General features: G+C 37.4%; 4 protein-coding genes across 4 annotated transcripts; all 4 read left to right on the top strand.

The window, feature by feature from the left end:
• The first annotated feature begins 2,854 nt into the window (after window positions 1–2,854).
• LOC133880886 (uncharacterized) lies at window positions 2,855–6,799 on the top strand. The gene is made up of 2 exons (XM_062319844.1): window positions 2,855–3,222; window positions 6,404–6,799. The coding sequence occupies exons 1-2, from the start codon at window positions 2,923–2,925 to the stop codon at window positions 6,521–6,523; spliced, it is 420 nt and encodes a 139-aa protein (XP_062175828.1). The 5' UTR covers window positions 2,855–2,922; the 3' UTR covers window positions 6,524–6,799.
• Window positions 6,800–8,565: 1,766 nt separating this feature from the next.
• LOC133882712 (heavy metal-associated isoprenylated plant protein 41-like) lies at window positions 8,566–9,779 on the top strand. Its single transcript, XM_062321926.1, has 3 exons — window positions 8,566–8,700; window positions 8,826–8,904; window positions 9,399–9,779. Exons 1-3 carry the CDS (start codon window positions 8,695–8,697, stop codon window positions 9,542–9,544), a joined length of 231 nt encoding a protein of 76 aa, XP_062177910.1. The 5' UTR covers window positions 8,566–8,694; the 3' UTR covers window positions 9,545–9,779.
• Window positions 9,780–13,290: 3,511 nt separating this feature from the next.
• Window positions 13,291–16,566, top strand: LOC133882108 (pentatricopeptide repeat-containing protein At5g02860). The gene has a single exon (XM_062321211.1). The coding sequence runs from the start codon at window positions 13,480–13,482 to the stop codon at window positions 15,934–15,936; it is 2,457 nt and encodes an 818-aa protein (XP_062177195.1). The 5' UTR covers window positions 13,291–13,479; the 3' UTR covers window positions 15,937–16,566.
• Window positions 16,567–19,418: 2,852 nt separating this feature from the next.
• On the top strand, window positions 19,419–21,017 carry LOC133880933 (3-oxo-Delta(4,5)-steroid 5-beta-reductase-like). The gene is made up of 2 exons (XM_062319899.1): window positions 19,419–19,661; window positions 19,763–21,017. Exons 1-2 carry the CDS (start codon window positions 19,623–19,625, stop codon window positions 20,864–20,866), a joined length of 1,143 nt encoding a protein of 380 aa, XP_062175883.1. The 5' UTR covers window positions 19,419–19,622; the 3' UTR covers window positions 20,867–21,017.
• The last annotated feature ends 211 nt before the right edge of the window (window positions 21,018–21,228 follow it).

Here is a 21,228-nt window from a genome sequence, read left to right as displayed (position 1 = left end):
TTTTTTTTTTTTAAAGGGAAAATGGAGTAATCTCATTAATCAAACCCAAAAGGTAACAAAGTTACAATCAACCTGAGACAATGCTCAGAACAAGATAGAGACTCACATTATAGGTACCCCGATATAGTTACCTTAAAAACGCAAATCGTACCAACATTTGCTACAAATAAGCCTAGCCAACAAAAAGATACCTCTACGAAAACATAGAAACTACTACTTGCACTATGGAGTCGGTCATACAATCTGTGCACAAAGCAATACCAAGATAATCTGACACAGAGCAAACTGTTGAATACAATCCGTAAAAAACAAGAAAACATCCAAACAAAAACATCCATCAGAGAAGCTGTCGTTGGCGACGGCGCGTGTAGCACATGCGCCACCGTCAAGCATCCTCCAAACTCTCAAGACGCCCCAGAGCACTGGAAGCCACCAAACACGGCAAAAGGGACGGAGCGTAACTCTCACGCGAGACCAAGGTATGAACACACCCTGGCGCGTGAGAAAAACGCGCCGAGCTCCGGCGATCATTTCGGCCGATACAACGCGGTGGTTGGGCCTAAAGGTGGCGGCAAGCTAGACTGGAGGGCGCATGTTGAACTGAGGACGGCTGAACTTTGTAGATCTGGACTCAAATAATGGAGACAAACTGAAGCTCCCCAAATCCCAGCCGCCGACGACACGAGCGGCGGTTGCTTCCCCCTTAGAGCTTCTCTGAAAAGTTTTCCTGTCAACAAACTAATAAGAACTAAAAAAACAAAGCACAAAACCTCCCTGGCCCTTCAGACTAGGAGGACCAAAAAACCACCACCGGATCTGAGACCGGGGGGACCAAAAACCACCGCCGAAACTAGTCCGGGAGGAACAAAACTCCACAGTCTTAGAGACTGGGAAACGCTAACCTCCATCGAGAAAACCCAATGAGGACCAAAAAGGCCCCTTTGTCCAAGAAGACCAAGGGAACAAAACCATGCCCTCTCCCCTCGGCAACACTGACTTTGTAGGGGGGGTTTCTGTGGGAAGGTTCGAGAGCAAGCTTACAAGATGGGAGCCCGGCATACGGGTTGTTAATTTACCTTAGAGTAGTGCTAGAGAAATTATAACTTTTACAACATAGTTCATTAGAAATTGACATGGTAGTCTATAATTATAAAAAAACAAAAATCTTATCAATCATATACTTGATCTTAATTATTTTACCAATTATGGATCATCATGTCAATTTATAGATTTTTATGAGGTTAGTGTTAATTTCAAGTTTTAGACTAAACAATTACAAATACCAATTTTGGAGGGAATCCATTACTAGAAGTTAAGGGTGTACAAGTGATTAAGGTCCACTGGAAACTCATCATCGTACCACATACTTGCTTTTTAGGCATAAGCGTTTTGGGCCTATTTTGGTGTTTTGGGCATTCATTTAACCTCTTTGTAGGTCCTATTTTAGATGTTTTGGGCATTTTTAAAATAATTAATTAGAAGGCTTCAAGTATTTGCTAGGAAACTTTGAAAAAAAAAAATGAGTTATAATATGATTAACCCATCAAGTTGCCAGAAAACATGAATGGCCTTTCTAATAACCCATTAACCCCTCCCACAGTTTTAAACTATCAGAAAACATGAATAACCCCTCCAAAAACCCGATAACTCTCATAATTATCCGATCACAAAATTAGAAATATAACGACATCCAAGTAGCAGGAACATTGCAAATTTAAAACATTACAAATATAAAATATTTGTAAAAAATGACATCATTTTGTATATTATTATTATTATTATTATTATTATTATTATTATATATAATGGTAGGTAGATAGTGATAATGGTAGGCGGTTAGCAGTTATTAGGTGGTTAATAATTTTTTGCTTGTACATCCCCACTAGAAGTGATGGGTTTAATTGATATTAATTAGATTTTCCTCTCCTATGCTCTCAAACTAATCAACAAGGTATCTCCACTTATCTTTTTGTATTATCTTCACCTTCTTATAAATTTAGACCTTTTGTGTTGTAAATTTCATCACTAATAAGAACAAAATGTAGCTTGTAAGGCTTAAATTTGTTGATGCAGGTCTTAGATCGAACCACATAAATAGAGCTTTCACTGAGAACTCAAATTAGAAAGTTAACGTTTTTGTCCTCATGTCTAAATCAGAATTAGACTAAAGAAAGTAAGGTATGTAATTACCCAAAGGAAAGTGATAGTCACGTCGACACTATCATTTCAAAAGAAGTAATCAGTTTTAAGCTTTCAGCCTCCATAACTGATTAAGAACCAAGTTCATGTCGTATAAATTACTACTTATCTTTAAAAGCTTAACCTAATTATAAAAATAGTCGAAGAACTTAACCATTTAATTTTAAATTCTAGAGAATTTGTCATTATGTTTGTAGAGTTGTTTATAATTATTATTGAAGATCTAAATTAATACTCGTATCCAAGGCAAAATAACAAGATTACAATCACAAATTCACAATCAAGTTGTTCATAAATAAAAAATAAAAAATGCAAATTCTATAATACCATAGCATGAAGAAAATGCAAGAACAAATAAAAGTGCTTTAATTAAAAAATTGAAGTATCACGCATTGGAATAGTTATTCCATTATTGTTCATGGGATCGATAATTTCTTTTATTTTCTTTTTCTTCAAATAATGTAATTGCATTTGAATTCCTTCCTTCGATGTGTTTCAACATTAATAAATTACACTGAAAAAAAAATTAAAAAAATAAAAATAAAATTGAGCTCCACATCTGAGGACTCTGAGCGAGAAAACCAAAAAAGAAAAAAGGAAAAAAGAAAAAGACAGGGATATTTTGGTAATTATGTAGAGCAAGGGATTAAGCGGGCTCAGAAGTGTCTACTGTCTCACACTCGCCCACACTCGCACACTCTATCCCTTCGCAGAGCAAACGACATGGCGACTTCTCTAGGGCTCTTCTCCACCTTTCTCTCCGGCAGAACGGCGTCGCTGATGGCCAAACCCTCATCGTGCTCACCCTCCTCCTCTCTCATGGCTCCTGCTAACCTGCGCACGGTGCGCACGGTGATTTCCGCCACCGTCTCAGACAAAACACCGGGCACGCGCGCGCCCCGAGGCATCATGAAGCCCCGCCGTGTCTCGCCGGAGATGCAAGCCCTCGTTGGCGTCCCCGAGATCTCTCGCACCCAAGCTCTCAAGCGGATTTGGGCTCACATTAAGGAACACAATCTTCAGGTTTGATTTTAGTGGATTTTTGCAAGAAATAGCTGGTTTTTGAAGCCCTTCTTGTGGGTTTGAAATGGCTTTGGTTTAGTTGAGGTTTTATGTTTGGATAACGCTTTTTTGGTGCTAAATAAAATGTGGATAATGTTGGTTACCTGATTTTTATTTTTTTGTAGATTTGAAATGTTTGTGTTAATGTGTTTTTTAGATAAGGCTATGCTGGTGGAAATGAAATTTGGCTTTGTTTTTGGTGGTGGTGGCGGTGCACATGGAATGGGATTTAAATGAAGGTTTGGTCTTTTGGGGGTTTAGATGAGTTCATACGTTTGGATAAGTCTTTGTCGCTGCAAATGAAATGTGGGTTATGTTATTGCTGTTGTGCGTCAAATTAGTTAGTATGCTGTTTCTTTCTGAAATGGTATTGTGTTTAATTTGGGTTTTGGTTCTTTGGGGTTTTAGATGGGTTTCCATATTTTGATAAGTTTCTCTTGGTGTACATGAAACTTAGTCTTTGATGTTAATTTGATTTTTGTTCTTAATATGCACAAGTGATAGTTGATTGTCAAAACCCTTCTGTGGGTTTGATGTAGGTTTCGGTTTAGATGGGTGTTTATGTTTGTATAAGGCTGTGTTGGATGTGGAAGGTTGGTTATGTTGTTAGTCTGTTTTATTTTATTAATCTTTTAAAGCAATACTCGAATCTTGAAATTATTTGGTGGTGTTTGGTTTGGGTTTGTGGTTTGTTTGGGTTCTAGATGGGTTTCTTTTGTTGGCTTAGGGCTCTACTGGTACAAAGAAAACCAGGTTGCTATTGAGCCTAAAATAAACTCATTATTTCTTGTTGCTACCATATTTTAGTTTGGTTCTGCAGCTCTCCCAACTTCTTATCTGGGTTTATTGGATAGATATGGATGCTATTACTTGTCTGAGACTGTTTTTGGTGTATATTAGATGTGGGTTTCGCTAGTTCTGGATTTAAGTTTGTTTCTATTGGACAAGGCTGTGTTGTTATTGTGAAATGCATGTTCTGCTTTACTAGAGATAGGTTTCGTTCTATGGGGTTGTCTAATGGGTTTAAACGTTGTTTTGGACGTTTTACGTCATGGAATTTGGATAAAGTTAGGTTTGCTTATTTAATCTGATAAAGTTCGGTTCTCTTAGGTTTCCAAATGCATATCCGTTGTTTCGACTGTTTCTTAATCTGCATAAGCTATGTCTATGGGGAAATATAGACTTTGTTATTATCATCCTTTGGTTGGACCTGTTAGAATCTTCTATGGATTTATATGCTTCAGCGGCACTCTTTTGCCTTCTCTTTGCTCTGGACAAGAATGCTAGTAACACAGGGAGAGAGCAGGCAAAATGTGTTATTTGTAATGAAAAGAAAGATACAATGATTTTGTATCACTTTTCTGTGCTTCCATGGTTGGATAAGTTTTGTTTTATTGATGATGAAATGCGTGTTTCTGTTTCAACATGCTTGGACCTGTTTGGTTTTTTATCATGGGTTCTTATGGTTTATGCTTGTTTTAGGTCATATAAACACAAATATTTAATCTAATTATATTCTCAGTTATTTTTCTTATAATAGTAAATGCAAAGTGCATGTTTTCCAGAGTTTTTAAAGGTTCAAGGTGCATCAAAGCGCTAAGGTCTTTTAGAGCCTTGGTGAAAGCGCAGAGCAAGGGTGTTAGTTTAAGTGAAGCCAGATGTTTGGAGGTATTATAATTAACAAAAAGAAAAAATTTGATCAGTATTACAACGTTGTAAATGTTCCATTCCCAACAGCAGAAGAAGGAATCAAACTGCAAGGACTTAGAGAAGATATTCCTTAGTCGAACAGGCCATCGTTTCTTTTATTCAATATGTTGTATCATCTCCAGAGGTGGACTTCTCTCTATTCAATAGGTCATTTCCTGCCTGGAATAGTGGTCATCTGTCTGGTCTATAAGGAATTTCATTCATATGGTTATGCTGAATTAGTCACAACTAAAGAACATAGCTGGAGCAGGAGAGACTTGAACCCTCAATCTCAACCTCAGCCTTCGCAAGGCTATGTTCTACCAACACTGCGTCTTATATGTACTCTAGGTTATTCAAAGTATGCCAGTGGTGTGACGCTGTTGACTTATATGCTTTACATTCAGTCAGGTCTTTGGGTAACTAAAAATCCAAATTAATATGTTGTGTTTGGTCTGGCAGGAAGCCGGACTTATAGATGCAATATGGTCCTACCTAAGTTTCTAAGCTGATGTTGTTGGATTAATTTGTTAACAGCGGTTTATTCAGAGTATAGATGTGATAGGGGTGTGTTGGAAGATGGTGAAATTGAATTTGTATAGAGGTCTGCACTTCAAGGAATTGGTTGACTATACTTTCAAATTTATCAGTGCCAGGAAGCTTGAGATGGTGTGAGAACTTTTTAAGTTGTGTGGCAAAGAACTAAACCCCCTTCTTTACAGACCAAAATTTTAGTCATGTTGTAGCTATTTAACTATAGTGATAGGAATGGTGTCTAGCCCTCGAGGAAATTGCAAAGTCTTACTTTATATGTGTTTTATAATCAAACTGTCAGATGAGTTTCGTTTTTGTTGTTTTTCTGTCAATAGCCTGTACAATACAATACATGATAAAATGCATATAGAATTTGATACTGATATAGTGCAAGGTTTTTCAACTTTGGTTTCCATACTTTACATTACGTAGATAAGAATTTTTTTGGACTGAGTAGTCATGATTCACTTACATTTTAGTATCCCTGCTATTTGGTTGATATACAGTGGTGTTGTGGTTATGTTTGTTATTAATAGACCTGAGTTCAAATATTTTGTGATGCTTGCCGACTGTCTTACCAGGATATACGATGTTTCTTGTATATAATATAATTGCCTTGCTCACAAGAGGTTGCGCTTGCATATCTGTGCATGCAGTAACGGCTCTCACAAAAAGAGAAAGCAAATTTAAATTAGTTGAAGACATGCTGTGGCTGATGTTTCAAATTGCTGATAGGTTTTTATTTTTCCTTGGTACTTTGAATATGACTTATCATGCAGTTTAGCTCCCTGGGAACACTCTTTCACTGAAGTATTTTTTTCCTCGATGTAAATTTCGAATGTGTAATATCAACCATGCCATGTCTATGTTAAGTATCTTAATTTCTTCCTGACTTGGTCCCTTATTTTCATTCTTTTAGGACCCTGAAAACAAGAAGATCATAATTTGTGATGAGAAGCTGAAGAAGATATTTGCAGGAAAAGAGCGGATTGGGTTTCTCGAGATTGCTGGGTTGATTAGTCCTCACTTTCTCAAGTGAAACGAAGCATGCAAGAGAGCCAGGATGAAGTTTGTGGAGATCTTATGAAGCCAATCTTTTGTACGTTAGGGCTGTGTTTTGGTTGATGATAATTAAAGACTACTGCTTTTTTCAACTTACTAGTGTTCTTAGTCTTCTTAAGAGTATTTAGGAGTCTTTAATTCCAGGTTCCTCGTATTTAGGTGCCAATCCAATATGAACAGTGACTGCCGGTTTCTGGTTTCTTCCACATCTGTTTTTGTGTTTTTAGCAGTATTTTACGTTTTTGGTTGTTTATTAATGTTTTTGTTCTAAAAAGTAATGCATTGGATAAAAAAAATTATATATTAATCAATTCAAGTAATACAAAATACATGTTTTAATTCATCCAATGATCCCTATCTGTTTAAGACATGTTTACAACATCAAGTATTTCTTCCTTATATGCCCTTTTAATCCAACTTTAACATTCATATTTCATAGCATCAATTGTTGGGCAAATGCCAAACACCGTTTTAGTTCTATAAATAACTTTGCGAAACAAAAGTATTTGGTAGACTTTTTAAAATCTTTTTCCGCTTGAAAAATGTCAGTTATGTAAACCACTTTTCAAAATAAACAACACATTTTTCATAAAATAGTTATAAAAAAAAAAATACATAACACTTTTCAAAAAATAATTACCAAGAATGTCCGGCGGCCCAGCAGTTGCCGTCATGAACTTCCAGTGCTCCACCCAGCGACCGCTATAAACTTTCAGGGGCACCGCGGCAAACCATGAACTTTTGATGGCACTATGACTAACGGACTCTATAAGTTAGTGAACGTAATTTGATTGTAGGGAGTAAATAATTTTTTTGGCATGCTTCAGTGACTTTTGAGTTTATTTTGATACCATATAGAGCTAATTCCAAATCAGGTAAATCACATTGGCTGATTTTACATTCTCCCCCCTCCCCATTTTTTTTTTGGGAATAAAAAAATATAGTCAAAGCTCTCATGGTAAACTTACCAAATTGTTAATTGCATGCTGACAGTTAATTTTGATGGAAACGGAAATTGTGTTCCTTTCAATTGTGGTTAATTATGAGGTTCAAGCATGGAGTAGTTGCACACAATTTCGGAGGAGCAGATGGTCTTTACTCACCTTTCCGGTACATATAATCTCATTCGTAGGCCCATCTATCCGGTGTATGAACAGAGTGGGAGTGTGACTATTATAATTTGAGAAAAAGGTTAAAAATCACGTTTTTATTTTACAATTATCTTGTAATGTTGACACGATAGCTTCAATTAATCATTGAATATTTTATTAAAATATATAATCCCAATCGAGTCAGCCGCTTAATTTCGTGTTCTTACAATATGTTAGTGCAATTTCTTCTAAAAGTACTTCACACACATCAAACTCTCTATATCTTTCTACATTTCATTTAAATATTATTCTTTATTATTGCTTTTGTTAGCTGCCCTTTGTGGTTATTCAACTTGCTCTTGTTCTCTTAATGGGCCGGGTCATTCATTTGACCACTTTCCGACGGTTTTCAGGTTCTTGTTTGGTTGCACCGTTTTTTGGTTGGTTTTCGGTTCAAGAGTGGGTAGCATCTTCTCTATATTCCCTTTCCCTTATTTGATTAAAAAAAAAAAAAAGCAGCCTGCCCGATTTACTATTAAATTCATACCACCTAATAACATGAACATATGAAATCTGCACAACCAATTGATAAAAGTCCACCAATTCAAATTAAAGAGCAAAAAAAGGTGGTGGGAAATGTTGAAACTGAGTCAAACGTTATGGACACGGCTCGGAAATTGACTGAGGACCGGAGACGAAGACCAAAAAGGCAAAAAACTGGGGACCCAGAAGTGATAAAGCCCTCGGAAAGTCCTAGAACAACGATTAACAACAACAACAACCAATTACCTATATCCTAAACAAACAAACCTACTTGTGAATGCAACGTTAGCATGTGTACCTTAAAAGTTAAAAGACCCACGACGCGGTTTGGCTGAATTTTCCAAGAAAGAGTTGCTTGTGGGGTATGACTTGGATGTCCTATATAAATAAGCGAGGTCTTGGTCTTGTTTTTCTTCACAAAGTTCGATCTGTAGTTTTCCGAAAAGAATTGAGTGGGATCTATTTTCTTGGCTCTTGGGGACGACGACAGAAAGTAGAATTGGAATTTGGCAATATGAAGGTATGATCGATCACTTGCAACAAGAGATTGTTTCTTCTTTTGGGTTCATAATATATAAAAAGGCACGTCATGAGTCATGACCTCTTCTATAATATATATGCTCTAATTTAATTTTGCATTTGCAGCAAAAGATTGTGATGAATGTGCAAATGAAGTGCAAAAAATGTCAGAGGAAGGCACTCCAGGTTGTAGCTGAAACATATGGTAAGTTTTTTTTTTTCTTTTTTCTTTTTTTAAATATGGTTAATATTGTTAAAATATTGATTAAATGATTAAGGGTCTATTTGGAATTGTGTTAAAAATCTTAAAAAGTACCTTTAAAACATAGAAAGAAGTGCAAAGCAAAAAATGGGTCTGTTTTGTAAGAACCTCAAAAATTACTTTTTTGATTCTTTTTTTTTTATTGGTTGCTCCAAAACGCATTTTTGAGAAAAGCTTGAAAATGAAGCTTTTTCTCAAAAGCTATTTTTTACTACAAAAGTTCTATTTTTCAACGCAAGCTCTAAATTCTCTTTTTATCAGTTTAAACTTTTAGGATAAGTATTAATTTATGGTCTGTTTGGGTTTGCGATTTTAGTAAGTGTGATTTGAAAACGTGATAATTTAAAACGCAATTAATTAAACATTTGATAAAATCACAGTTTAATTTTTAAAATTGTGCGTTTTCATTTATCTTATATATGCATGCATCTTTCCAGGCGTGAGCTCTGTGGGCTTAGGAGCGCAGGAAGGTAGAGTGGAGGTGATTGGGGATGGAGTTGATGCTCCAAAGTTGGTTAAAAGTCTGAGGAAGAAGGTTGGGCACACCGACATCGTCACTCTAGAAGCAGTGAAAGCAAGCTAGAGAGAGAGAGAGATTAATATTATGTAGACTTCGGCTTAAAGAGTGTAGTCTTTTGAAGATTTTTTTATTTTGCCTTATCATCAAGATGTTAAGGATTTATGCAGTTCAGCCTTTGCAGAGGATCAATCAATATGAGTAGGCCTTTGGCAAATTTATGCTTCATGTAAAATAATCAAGCAAAAAGAAGAAAAAAAAATGACTTGTTAATTTAAGTAATTAATGGTTGATTTGTCAATCACACACTCTTAATTATTTCATTAATTTAAGAATTATAATAAAAGTTATAACCAAACATTTTTCTTTCTTTTAAAAAAATGAAGAAAAGAAAAAAGGAAGATGTTAACCAAATATGCATAGCATCACAAATTCATTTGGGTTTATAATTTAAACACGTGCGATTTAAAAGTAACAATTTTAGAATGTGCAATTTTTAAAAACGCAAGTAAGCATTTGATAAAATTACAATCTGGTCTTTAAAATTGTACGTTTTTAAAATGCACCTACTTAGTTGCGATTTGAAAATATAAATTTTTTATATTTTTAAATCACAATTTTTTTAAATATGTACTCTCAAACAATATAATTTTTACAATTTAATTTAAAATCGCCATTTTAACATGAAAAATCACTTTCCAAATCTTCAATAGCTCTCTAAAATTTCTACAAATTTTAGCTAAAAAAAATTTACTTTTACTATTTTAGTTAGCTACTTCCCAAAAGCATCACACAATAAAGTCTCTAAAATGTTTCTTTAATTTAACTATATATATATATATTTTATTGATTTTAGAACAACCACTTCATATTTTGGGGGAGAGAGTGTGAAAGTAAATATAAATAAATAAAATAAAATAAAAAATTAGAGCAGAAAATGGATTTTGTTCTCCATATTTAAACGTGTGAACAGTAAATTTTTCTTACACTCCAGTGAAATTACTCTTTTACCCTTCAACTTTCTGGTATTTTATCTTTCAACATTTTTGTTGGTTTTCGAAAACTACTACTTCAGAGTTCAGACAGAGATATTTTGTCTTTTCGCATTTCCTTCGATTTCCACATTACTATTTTGCCCTTGTCTACCCTCCGGTTGGCTAAAAATTGGCTGGATATTTTGGTCTTTCAATTAAAATTACCGATTTGCCATTTGAGTTTTCAAAGAGCTGAGTGCTTTTAACTTTTAAGGAATATTTTGGTCTTTTCACTTTGAACATGTTTACCATTTTGCCCTTATTTGTTTTCATACAAATTAGATATTTTCTTGGTTTTGTAGACATTTCACCCTCCTTTCTTCTACTTCCAGCGACTTCTTCTTTCTTCTTCGGCGAATGTTGAAATTTTTTCAAATTTCTCTCAATTTTTCCTTCTGACACCAACCATACCGGATGACGTTTTTTCTACCAAATCCATCCATAAATCGCGCCGGCCAAGGGATGGGGATGAAAATCTTTGCTCAGGCCATTCATATCCAATCGTATGTAGAGCCAGCAAATATTTGTATTTCTGCAGCTTCGAAGATTTGTCATCCGGTTTGTGATAACTAAAGCACTAATTCCAAATTATTTATGTGAAGGCTGCTGGTAAAGTGTTGACGCTCTGAATGGGAAATTGACTAGAATGGCTTTTCGTGCTCCTACTGTCGATGTCTGTGGCTGACCTTACTCTGACGCCGGAGAAGGCAGCTACTTATGATGAAATTAAAGGTGATATCAAGTGAGGGCTGTGAATAATTTTTTAATTCTTTAGTGCCTATTAAATGTATGGTAAGAGTTGCTGCCATGTGAAACTCCTTGCACCCCAATGTCAGTGATCGACCATTGCAGCCCTTTAATTATTATATATATATATATATGTTAACAATTATAGTGATATATAACGGCGTGGCATTGCAGGTGTCGAAGGAGAGCATGCGATCCCAGAGGAGCTACACGAGGGCACCAAGGAAAGGGGCTTTTTAGTGGATTGGGCTCCACAAGAAGAAGTCTTGGCCCATCAGGCGGTGGGTAGGTTTTTGACCCACAACGGCTGGAACTCCACCCTAGAGGGCATTGTTGCTGGGGTCCCTATGCTTTTTGTTGGCCCACAATCACAGACCAGCAAATTAATAGTAGGTGGGTTAGTGAGGTATGGAGGATTGGCCTCGACATGAAGGACACGTGTGATAGATCAACGATTGAGATTCAATAATTAATGAATAAAGCAAATAAAACCCATTAAGAAATCAAACCATGAACTGATAAAGTAATTTAATTATTATTTTTGAAAATTAGATGTTTATGAGGAAAACATAAACATGTTGGACTTGACAGGAATTTCCTTCTCACTGGATTGAAGTAAAAACCAGTTTTTAATTTTATATGGTGCAAAGCCAATGCTTGTACAATCATAAGAACGACAGAACAATAAGATTGCATCATGGGTTTTGATCACCTCTTTGGCAGTTGGCACACCCAACAAAACCGAAACTGAACCAAGTGAAACACCAAAGCAGGGCAAACAGAGTAATAGAAAACTTATCCATTTTCTCATCATCAATGCAAGGCGTTTTGAGATAGAAATGAGACGAGAAATTTAGAGATTTTATTGTTAAAAACTATTTTATCCAAGTCTTGATTGTGAATAATTCATTTTCTCATCTTCACGACGTTTTGTGAATTCACTGTCAATACAAGGCTTTTTGAGAAAGTAGAAAACGCAAAAAAAAAAAAAGCAGCGAGAAACATAAAACCTCATGGGCGAAGCCCGTGTATAAGGAAAGATGATATTTATAGAGGCATGATTGGTTTAATGTTTTTCCTCCCGCATGGTGCCCTTTCAATAATACCCTTCCCCGGCGATCCCGTTCCCCTAACAATAGGCTGGAATTCTGCCATTCTGGCCAAGAGGATAGCCGGGATGCAGCTGAACCAGTCGGGAACGGCTAGATTCCCGCCAACCGGTCGGATTCGGCCGATCTAGCCGAGAACGGCCAGATCCCAACCATCAACACGTGCATGTGCGTGTGTGTCCGGTGCTTCGCACTGTACTAGAGTATACACCTAAGCATTATTGTAAATGCTTAAAGTGGGTTGGACCTTGTAAATGTTAATTATAATTTTATTTTTTTTTCCATGTGGGACTATTTTCATTTAATGTTTTTTAACACATTCCTTTTAAAACATTTCCAAGATACAAAATAAATATATATATATACATATTAATTTTGAAAATACTTTAACATGGATTTGGTAGAAAAATCGTCATTAAATATGATTGGTGTAAATGAAAAAAATTGATAGAAATTTGAAAAAATTTCAACATCTGTCCAAGAAGAAGAAGTCGCTGGAAGTAGAAGAAAGGAGGGTGAAATGTCTACAAAACCAAGAAAATATCTAATTTGTATGAAAACAAATAAGGGCAAAATGGTAAACACGTTCAAAGTGAAAAGACCAAAATATTCCTTAAAAGTTAAAAGCACTCAGCTCTTTGAAAACTCAAATGGCAAATCGGTAATTTTAATTGAAAGACCAAAATATCCAGCCAATTTTTCAGCCAACCGGAGGGTAGACAAGGGCAAAATAGTAATGTGGAAATCGAAGGAAATACGAAAAGACAAAAATATCCCTGTCTGAAGTAGTAATTTTAGAAAGCCAACAAATGTTGAAAGATAAAATAATACCAGAAAGCTGAAGGGTAAAAGAGTAATTTCGTTCACACGTTCAAATAAATTGGGTACCGTAAAAAAGTGAGTTTTAGACAGAGATTTGGGAATGGAAATTTGATTCATAGGATAAGATAAATGTCTGCCAAAAATCCTCTCTGATCTCTCTCCCTTTGTCCCCCTCGAAAAGATCTTTCTCTGTGGCTGCAAACTGTTACTACTTACTACACAACCCAAGTGAGTCCACCACACCCGCCTCAGTAAAACCAGTCTCTCTCCTTCTCTCTCCGTCTCTCTAATGGCGGAAAAACTCGCTCTACCTCTTCTACTCCCAAACCCACCACCCTCAAGACCGGTATTCCCCAACAACCACCACACTCCGTACCACCCTCCAATACCCTCAGCACCACCGCCAGTAACCCCTCTTCTTCAGGACCTCCTTTACACCCACCACATCCCCAACACTTCCTCAAAACCCCACACCCGCCCGTCCCCTATCCCCAGAACCCGCAACCGCATCGGCAAGTCCCGTGACCCCAACCGTGGCAAGCCCTGGTCCAACCACAGGCTCTCCCTCAAAGGTCAGCAAATTCTCCAAACCCTTCTTGACCCACAATTTGATTCTGCTGGATTAGGTGATGTTTTGCTTCAATTGTTTGAACCGGAAGAGGAGGTGAGTCCTAGTGTGGAGTTGTTGTCTTTGGATGTTCTGGGTATAATTAAGGGTTTAGGGTTTAACAAGAAACGTGACTTGGCAATGGGTGTGTTTGAGTGGGTTCGGAATCGTAAAGATTTCGAATTGATCTTGAATAGCTCTGTTATTGCTGTGGTTATTAGTATTCTTGGCAAGGAGGGTCGGGTTTCATCCGCTGCTTCTTTGCTTCATAATTTACATCAAGCTGGGATTGATATTGATGTTTATGCTTACACATCCTTGATAACTGCTTGTGCTAGTAATGGGAGGTATAGAGAGGCTGTGACGGTTTTTAAGAAGATGGAGGAAGAGGGGTGTCAGCCTACTTTGATAACTTACAATGTGATTTTTAATGTGTATGGGAAAATGGGTATACCTTGGAATAAGATTATGGGTCTTGTTGAGGACATGAAGAGTGCTGGGGTTGCCCCTGATCTGTATACTTATAATACGCTTATTAGTTGTTGTCGGCGAGGCTCTTTATACGAAGAGGCAGCTGGGGTTTTTGAGGAGATTAAGTCGGCGGGGTTTACACCGGATAAGGTTACTTATAACGCGTTATTGGATGTCTATGGGAAGTCTAGGCGACCAAAGGAAGCTATGGAGGTGTTGAGAGAGATGGAGATCAATGGGTTTTCTCCCAGCATTGTGACTTACAATTCATTGATATCGGCTTATGCTAGAGATGGTTTGTTGGACGAAGCAATGGATTTTAAAGCCCAAATGATGGAGAAAGGGATTAAGCCTGATGTGTTTACCTACACCACCCTTTTGTCGGGGTTTGAGAAAGCTGGGAAGGATGAGGCTGCTATGAAGGTTTTTGAGGAGATGAGAAGTGCTGGGTGCAAGCCAAATATCTGCACCTTTAATGCCCTCATTAAGATGCATGGTAACCGTGGAAAGTTTGCAGAAATGATGAAGGTTTTCGAAGAGATAAAGGCATGTCAGTGTGCCCCTGATATTGTTACTTGGAACACACTTCTGGCGGTGTTTGGGCAAAATGGAATGGACAATGAGGTGTCAGGAGTGTTTAAGGAAATGAAGAGGGCAGGGTTTGTGCCTGAAAGGGACACCTTCAACACTTTAATCAGTGCATACAGCAGGTGCGGTTCCTTTGACCAAGCTATGGCTGTTTATAAGAGAATGCTGGAAGCTGGGGTTAATCCAGACCTTTCCACCTATAATGCTGTTTTGGCAGCATTGGCCCGGGGTGGGCTTTGGGAACAGTCTGAGAAAATATTTGCTGAAATGAATGATGGTCGATGTAAACCTAATGAGCTGACATACTGTTCTTTGCTTCATGCCTATGCTAATGGCAAGGAGACTGAGCGCATGTGTGCTATGGCAGAAGAGATATATTCTGGTGCAATTGAACCATGTGCTGTGCTTTTGAAGACCCTAGTTTTAGTTAATAGTAAAAGTGACCTCCTAATGGAGACAGAGCTTGCTTTCCTGGAGTTGAGGAAAAGAGGGTTTTCACCTGACATAAATACTCTTAATGCTATGGTTTCCATATATGGTAGAAGGCAGAAGGTTACCAAAACAAATGAGATTTTGAATTTCATAAATGAGAGTGGGTTCACTCCAAGCTTGACAACTTATAACTGCTTAATGTATATGTACAGCCGCTCTGAAAACTTCGAGAGAGCAGAAGAAACTTTAAAGGAACTTTTGGAAAAAGGAATAAAGCCTGATTTAATTTCATATAATACTGTTATATATGCCTATTGTAGAAATGGTCGGATGAGGGAAGCTTCACGGATATTCTCAGAAATGAAGGATTCTGGACTTGCTCCTGATGTGGTCACTTATAATACCTTCATTGCAAGCTATGCAGCTGACTCGATGTTTTTGGAGGCCATTGATGTGGTTCGATACATGATCAAGCATGGATGTAAACCAAACCAGAACACATACAACTCCATTGTAGATTGGTATTGCAAACTCAATCGTCACGATGAGGCAATCATGTTTGTAAACAACCTCCATAACCTTGATCCACATGCTTCCAAGGAGGAAGAATACAGGTTATCAGAACGTATAACAAAGAAATGGTCATAGGCGATCCTCATCTGTCAACGGATGGCAGCTAGATTGGCTTCCTCTTTAGCCTCTTAACTTCATATCCATCCAGTTCTTTGTTCTCTCTTTTTGTGCCCGTGTTTTATATTGTCTGGGCAGTGGGCAGGGAAATGACCAGAAATGTAACTTATCAAAAAAAGGAAATGAGCAGAAATGTAATGTTGTGCATGATTCTGTTCTCTCTCTGGGAGCTTAACAGTAAGAGCTGATTCTTGAATTTTTGAGTTAAAGAGGATGGAGCTATACAAGCGTTCCACATATATGGCTAGCAGCATACCCTGTACAGATCAAATGACAGATGAAAGAAAGGTGGGGATGGGAGAGTTGAGTAAGTTTTAAGGTATGTACAATTTTCCATATAGCATGAATTTGGAAAACAGATGTACAGTTGAGAGAAATGGATTTTCTTTTTTATATATTCGGTAGTATTATCAAATATTGAGCTTTATATAAGTTTGAAATCATTGGCTGTAGATATCTCTGTGAAAGGTAGGCTTAATCATGACATCCTAGGATTGTAATATACAAAACCCTCATGCAAGGAGTGTAAAGGTGCTTTGTATCTCACTTTGCTAAGCAATGATAATTGTACTGAAGACTTCCTCATAAGTGCCCGATGGTCACATGGATCTGTATATATTTCGACAAGTTGGGGAATTTTCTTATTTCCAATAGGTGATTGTACTACCTTTCCTTCCCCCTCCTCACTCTTTTTATTAGTGCATGCTACAAAAACATGGGAAAGAAACAATATCCGAAATTTCATTTGATCCATGCGTAACCGTTCTCATTCAGATTCTTATCCAGATGTATTATGCTGAAATTATTAGTTGGACAGTTAAAAGTTCGATGCTGCCGCGGTTGAATTGTACTCCACTGGCCTGTAAAATGTATCCTATTTCTGATGCATAGAAACAGATTTGTGTTGTAAAATTAGCAGTGTTGTATAAATTGATCAAATATGGACCCATTTTGTAATTTTGGCGTTTTATATAGTTCTTATATTTTGACTGCTGAACTGTGAAATTAAGGATTGTTAGGGGCTGTAGGTGCCTCATGAGAAATATTAGTGATACATGCTGAAATTATTTAGAGGGATAGAATACACTTCTCTTTGCAGCATGTAAGGTGTCAGAAGCTATACCTTTTTCAGAATTTGTATGTTGATGGTTCTCTTTACACTAAGAAAAGAAGCCCCTGAAAAAAAAAATGTTTAGACATTAAGATGGCTTTTGCATGGTAGAAGATTAGCAAGTGTAGTTCTATAACATCCAGTAGGGAAAAAGTCAATTTGGCTTAGCAAAAAGATGATGGTGTTTGCTCCTATGCCTTCTCAGGTTCTTGCAATTATATGTGCTGTGGATTGGTACGCATGTTTGAGTAACACGGCCTGTGACTAGGCAGCTTATACAAGAAATCAGACTATCACAACCAGTTACCTATGTCTATATGAAGTCCAAAACATATTTGAACTGCCCACATCGAAGCACTAGTATTTAATATCAATGTTGCTAAATCACATGCTGACACGTTCTAAATTAGGTATAAATGTAACATGAGTCAAGGAGTGACAATTCGTGATCGTGTGTTAGATTTAGGTTGTGTCAAATCATGTATATAGAATTATATAGGTCAACTTTACTCTAATCTGCTAAAATTAGATTTGATTTGTTTTGAATTTACAAAGTATAAAAAATTATCAACCCTGGGTGTTACTCATTTCCATTCAAACCTTGTTGGACCTGTCTTGTCTTGGCTTAGAGGCTGACAATGGATTGAGTCACATACCTTAATCAATTTGTGTACAAATAGTTTACACAATATATTGAGACCAGGGAATGGGATGGTCAGAGCCAGCTTTGATTAATTATTACTATAGATTGGATAATGATAAGGTTGCTCTGTGGACTACACGCAAGCATTTATCTCTATTTTGTGCATGCATCTTTTGCACGTCCCTGAGAAAATGACTAAACAAAGATAAGGATTTAAATCCCCAAGGTGGCAAGATCTGGCAATGAAACCCTTTGGCTCACATGCTCAGAAAAATCAAATAAAGGAAACCATTGCTTATCCATGAATATACGTGCCGTATGGGTGTTCTCCACTGGCAAACTCTCTGGGTGAGAAAATTACTTCTCCTACAAACACAGACCCTTGTCCTTTTGCAAAACTGTAACATAAGATGAATAGATGACCTTGTAAGTTAATCACAGTTTTTAATTTAGCGGTTTCAAAATATAGTTAATGAAAATGTAGTTAGGCCTTTAAAATGGCTCGAACTTTAGAAGCACGCTCCCTTGCTTGCGGTTTGAAAATGTGAATTTTTTCAGGTTTTCAAACGGCTATCTTTTTTTCAAACACATTCTTAAACTGGATATTCTTTGTGATTTTGTTTAAAAATGCAGATAAATGTGGTAGGATGGGGAAGAAAACCCAAGAAGAAGGGAAAGAAGAAGAAACTTATAATTGGATTAAGACTGAATCAATTGTTTATCACCACACGTTATTTGGGTTTCATTCATAATATTTTTATTTAAAAATTGGAACAAGACTGATTCCAAATGATCACATACAAAATTAAGAGGTATTCAATGATTTCTGTGGTGGCACATCTTAAACTAATAAGTAGGTAAATTTGTTTCTGATCTATTTTTTTAATTAATTGGTTATAGTAAATTAAGCAATAAATTATATAACAAAAAAAAAAAAAAAAAGGTACGCAATAATAGAACAAGTTTTTATTATTATTATTTTATTTTTGGTCTTAAATCTCTTCCCTCCCATGGTCATTCACTGCTTTTCTAGACAAATCTTCCAATCCATGGTATTTCTAATAACTACCGCAGAAACTACTAGCTAATTAAATATCATGCAGAATTAGAAACTCCTCTTTAGATGGATTTAAGTATGAATTGAAGTTTTGAACGACAAAAGTAAGACCGACTCATTTCATCCTTGCGATGGGCAACCTTATGTGAGAGTCTGTTCGAATCCCACCTGACGATGGGCAACTTCTTGTGGGAGGTTGCTCAGGCTCCACTTGTTTGGATAGATGCTTGAACAACCTAAATAAATAAAACGACTCTATTTGCTCGGGCAGGTGCCTAGACAGCCCAAACAAATAAAATTCAGATTACTTGAACACTGTAAAAAAAAATAAGGTTAAGGTATTCGGGTGCGTATCGCACATGCACCCGATCCACATCCTCAAATAACTATACTAACCGAAGTGGACCAAAAATAATTTGAAACCAAACAAGGGAATGTCCACGCGGGTTGAGCAAACTAAGGCTGGTAATCAATATAATAAATCAAAATGACAGCAAAGGCTGCTACTAGTCTTTGGTTGGTTAAGCTTTCAAGGGATAAGCTTCGGCTAAGTTGAGCTGTCTCTGTTGCAGTTCCTTGAAATGAAAGGATTTGCCATTTGTGTGCATATATATATATATATAAGGCAGCACCTGAAGATTACATGATGTGGAGCACAAATACATTGGATGTTATATCTCTGCAAAGAACTAAAGACCAAGGACTAGTCCAAGGCCCCAACTAAGTACTCTATTTATTCAACAATTCTACTCTCTCTCTCTCTCTCTGTGAGAAACACACAAACAGACAAGAAACAGAGACAGACATCTTCCTCTGTCTGCAATCAAAGCACAATGAGCTGGTGGTGGGCTGGAGCAATAGGAGCTGCAAAGGCAAGTGATTGTAAAACCCATTTTCATTCTTTATTTCCATTTCAATTTCCAACCCCATATCCCCTTACAATCTCACTCTCTGATTTGATCGAATTCTACAGAAACAATTGGACCACAGCAATGTGCCACCACGGTACAAGAGCGTGGCTCTGATCATCGGCGTGACGGGCATCGTCGGCAACAGCCTCGCTGAGATCCTGCCACACTCCGACACACCCGGCGGGCCGTGGAAGGTATATGGCGTGGCCCGCCGCCCCCGCCCCGCCTGGACTGCCGACTACCCTATTGAGTACATCCAGTGTGACATCTTGGAGGTCCAAGAATCCCATGAAAAGCTCTCCAAACTCAGGGATGTCACGCACATTTTCTACGTGACATGGGCTAACATTCACGACGAAATCGAAAACTGTAAGGTGAATTCTAACATGCTGCGCAACGTTCTCAATGCTGTCATCCCAAATGCGCCAAAACTGCAACATATTTGCTTGCAAACAGGTCGAAAACACTACGAATCTCATGAAGCTCCATATCATGAGGATCTTCCAAGATTGAACGTACCCAATTTTTACTATTCCCTGGAAGATGTTTTGTTTGAAGAGGTGGCGAAGAAGGAGGGCTTGACATGGTCGGTGCACAGGCCTGGAGTGATATTTGGACTTTCTCCATATAGTTTGACGAATATTGTTGGGAGTTTATGTGTATACGCGGCGATATGCAGGCACGAGGGCGAGCTATTGAGGTTTCCAGGAAGTCGTGCGGCGTGGGAGGGGTATTGGGATGCTTCGGATGCGGAGCTGGTTGCCGAGCATCAGATATGGGCGGCGGTGGATGTGAATGGGAAGAATGAGGCGTTTAATTGTAGCAATGGGGACGTGTTCAGTTGGAAGCAGTTATGGAAGATTTTGGCTGAACAGTTTGGCGTGGAGTGTGGGGAATTTGATGAGAAGTACTCCAATTTGAGCTTGCAGGAGATGATGAAGAACAAAGGTGCCGTGTGGGAGGAGATTGTGAGAGAGAAGGATCTGGTGCCTACCAAATTAGAAGAGATTGGGGCTTGGTGGTTTGTAGATGCTGTTCTTGGGGGTGAGTCTTTTTTGGATAGCATGAACAAGAGCAAAGAGCATGGATTTGTGGGGTTCAGGAACTCAAAAACATCATTTTGTTATTGGATTGATAAGATGAGAGCTCACAGAATTGTTCCCTAAATGATAAGTGGATAAAAGCTCTCAGCTTTCTGATAAGAGATTCTTTTGTTTTCTGTTTTGGTTGTTGTAATTGAAAAATTCGTTTGTCGTCACTGATCTTGTTCTTTTTTACGTGGTAAATGGGAAAATATTTGGCGTATTACAATTTTTACTACAATTTTTTTAAAAATTCATATGACACATTTTATGAAAATTAGTGTCACATGGATCGTCGCGTAGCCATCCATATTTTAGTGGTTGACGTGATAAATGTGATGTGGGATAACATGATATTGAGAAGACAAGTTGAAGAGAGAAAAGAAGCAATTAAAGAAGAAGAGTTGAAGATAGAGAGAAGAAAGAAGCTACGGGAGAGAGAAGAA

Source organism: Alnus glutinosa, chromosome 11 (genome assembly GCF_958979055.1).
Source record: "Alnus glutinosa chromosome 11, dhAlnGlut1.1, whole genome shotgun sequence".
Taxonomy (NCBI): Eukaryota; Viridiplantae; Streptophyta; class Magnoliopsida; order Fagales; family Betulaceae; genus Alnus; species Alnus glutinosa.
This window is presented reverse-complemented; position numbering and strand designations above follow the sequence as displayed.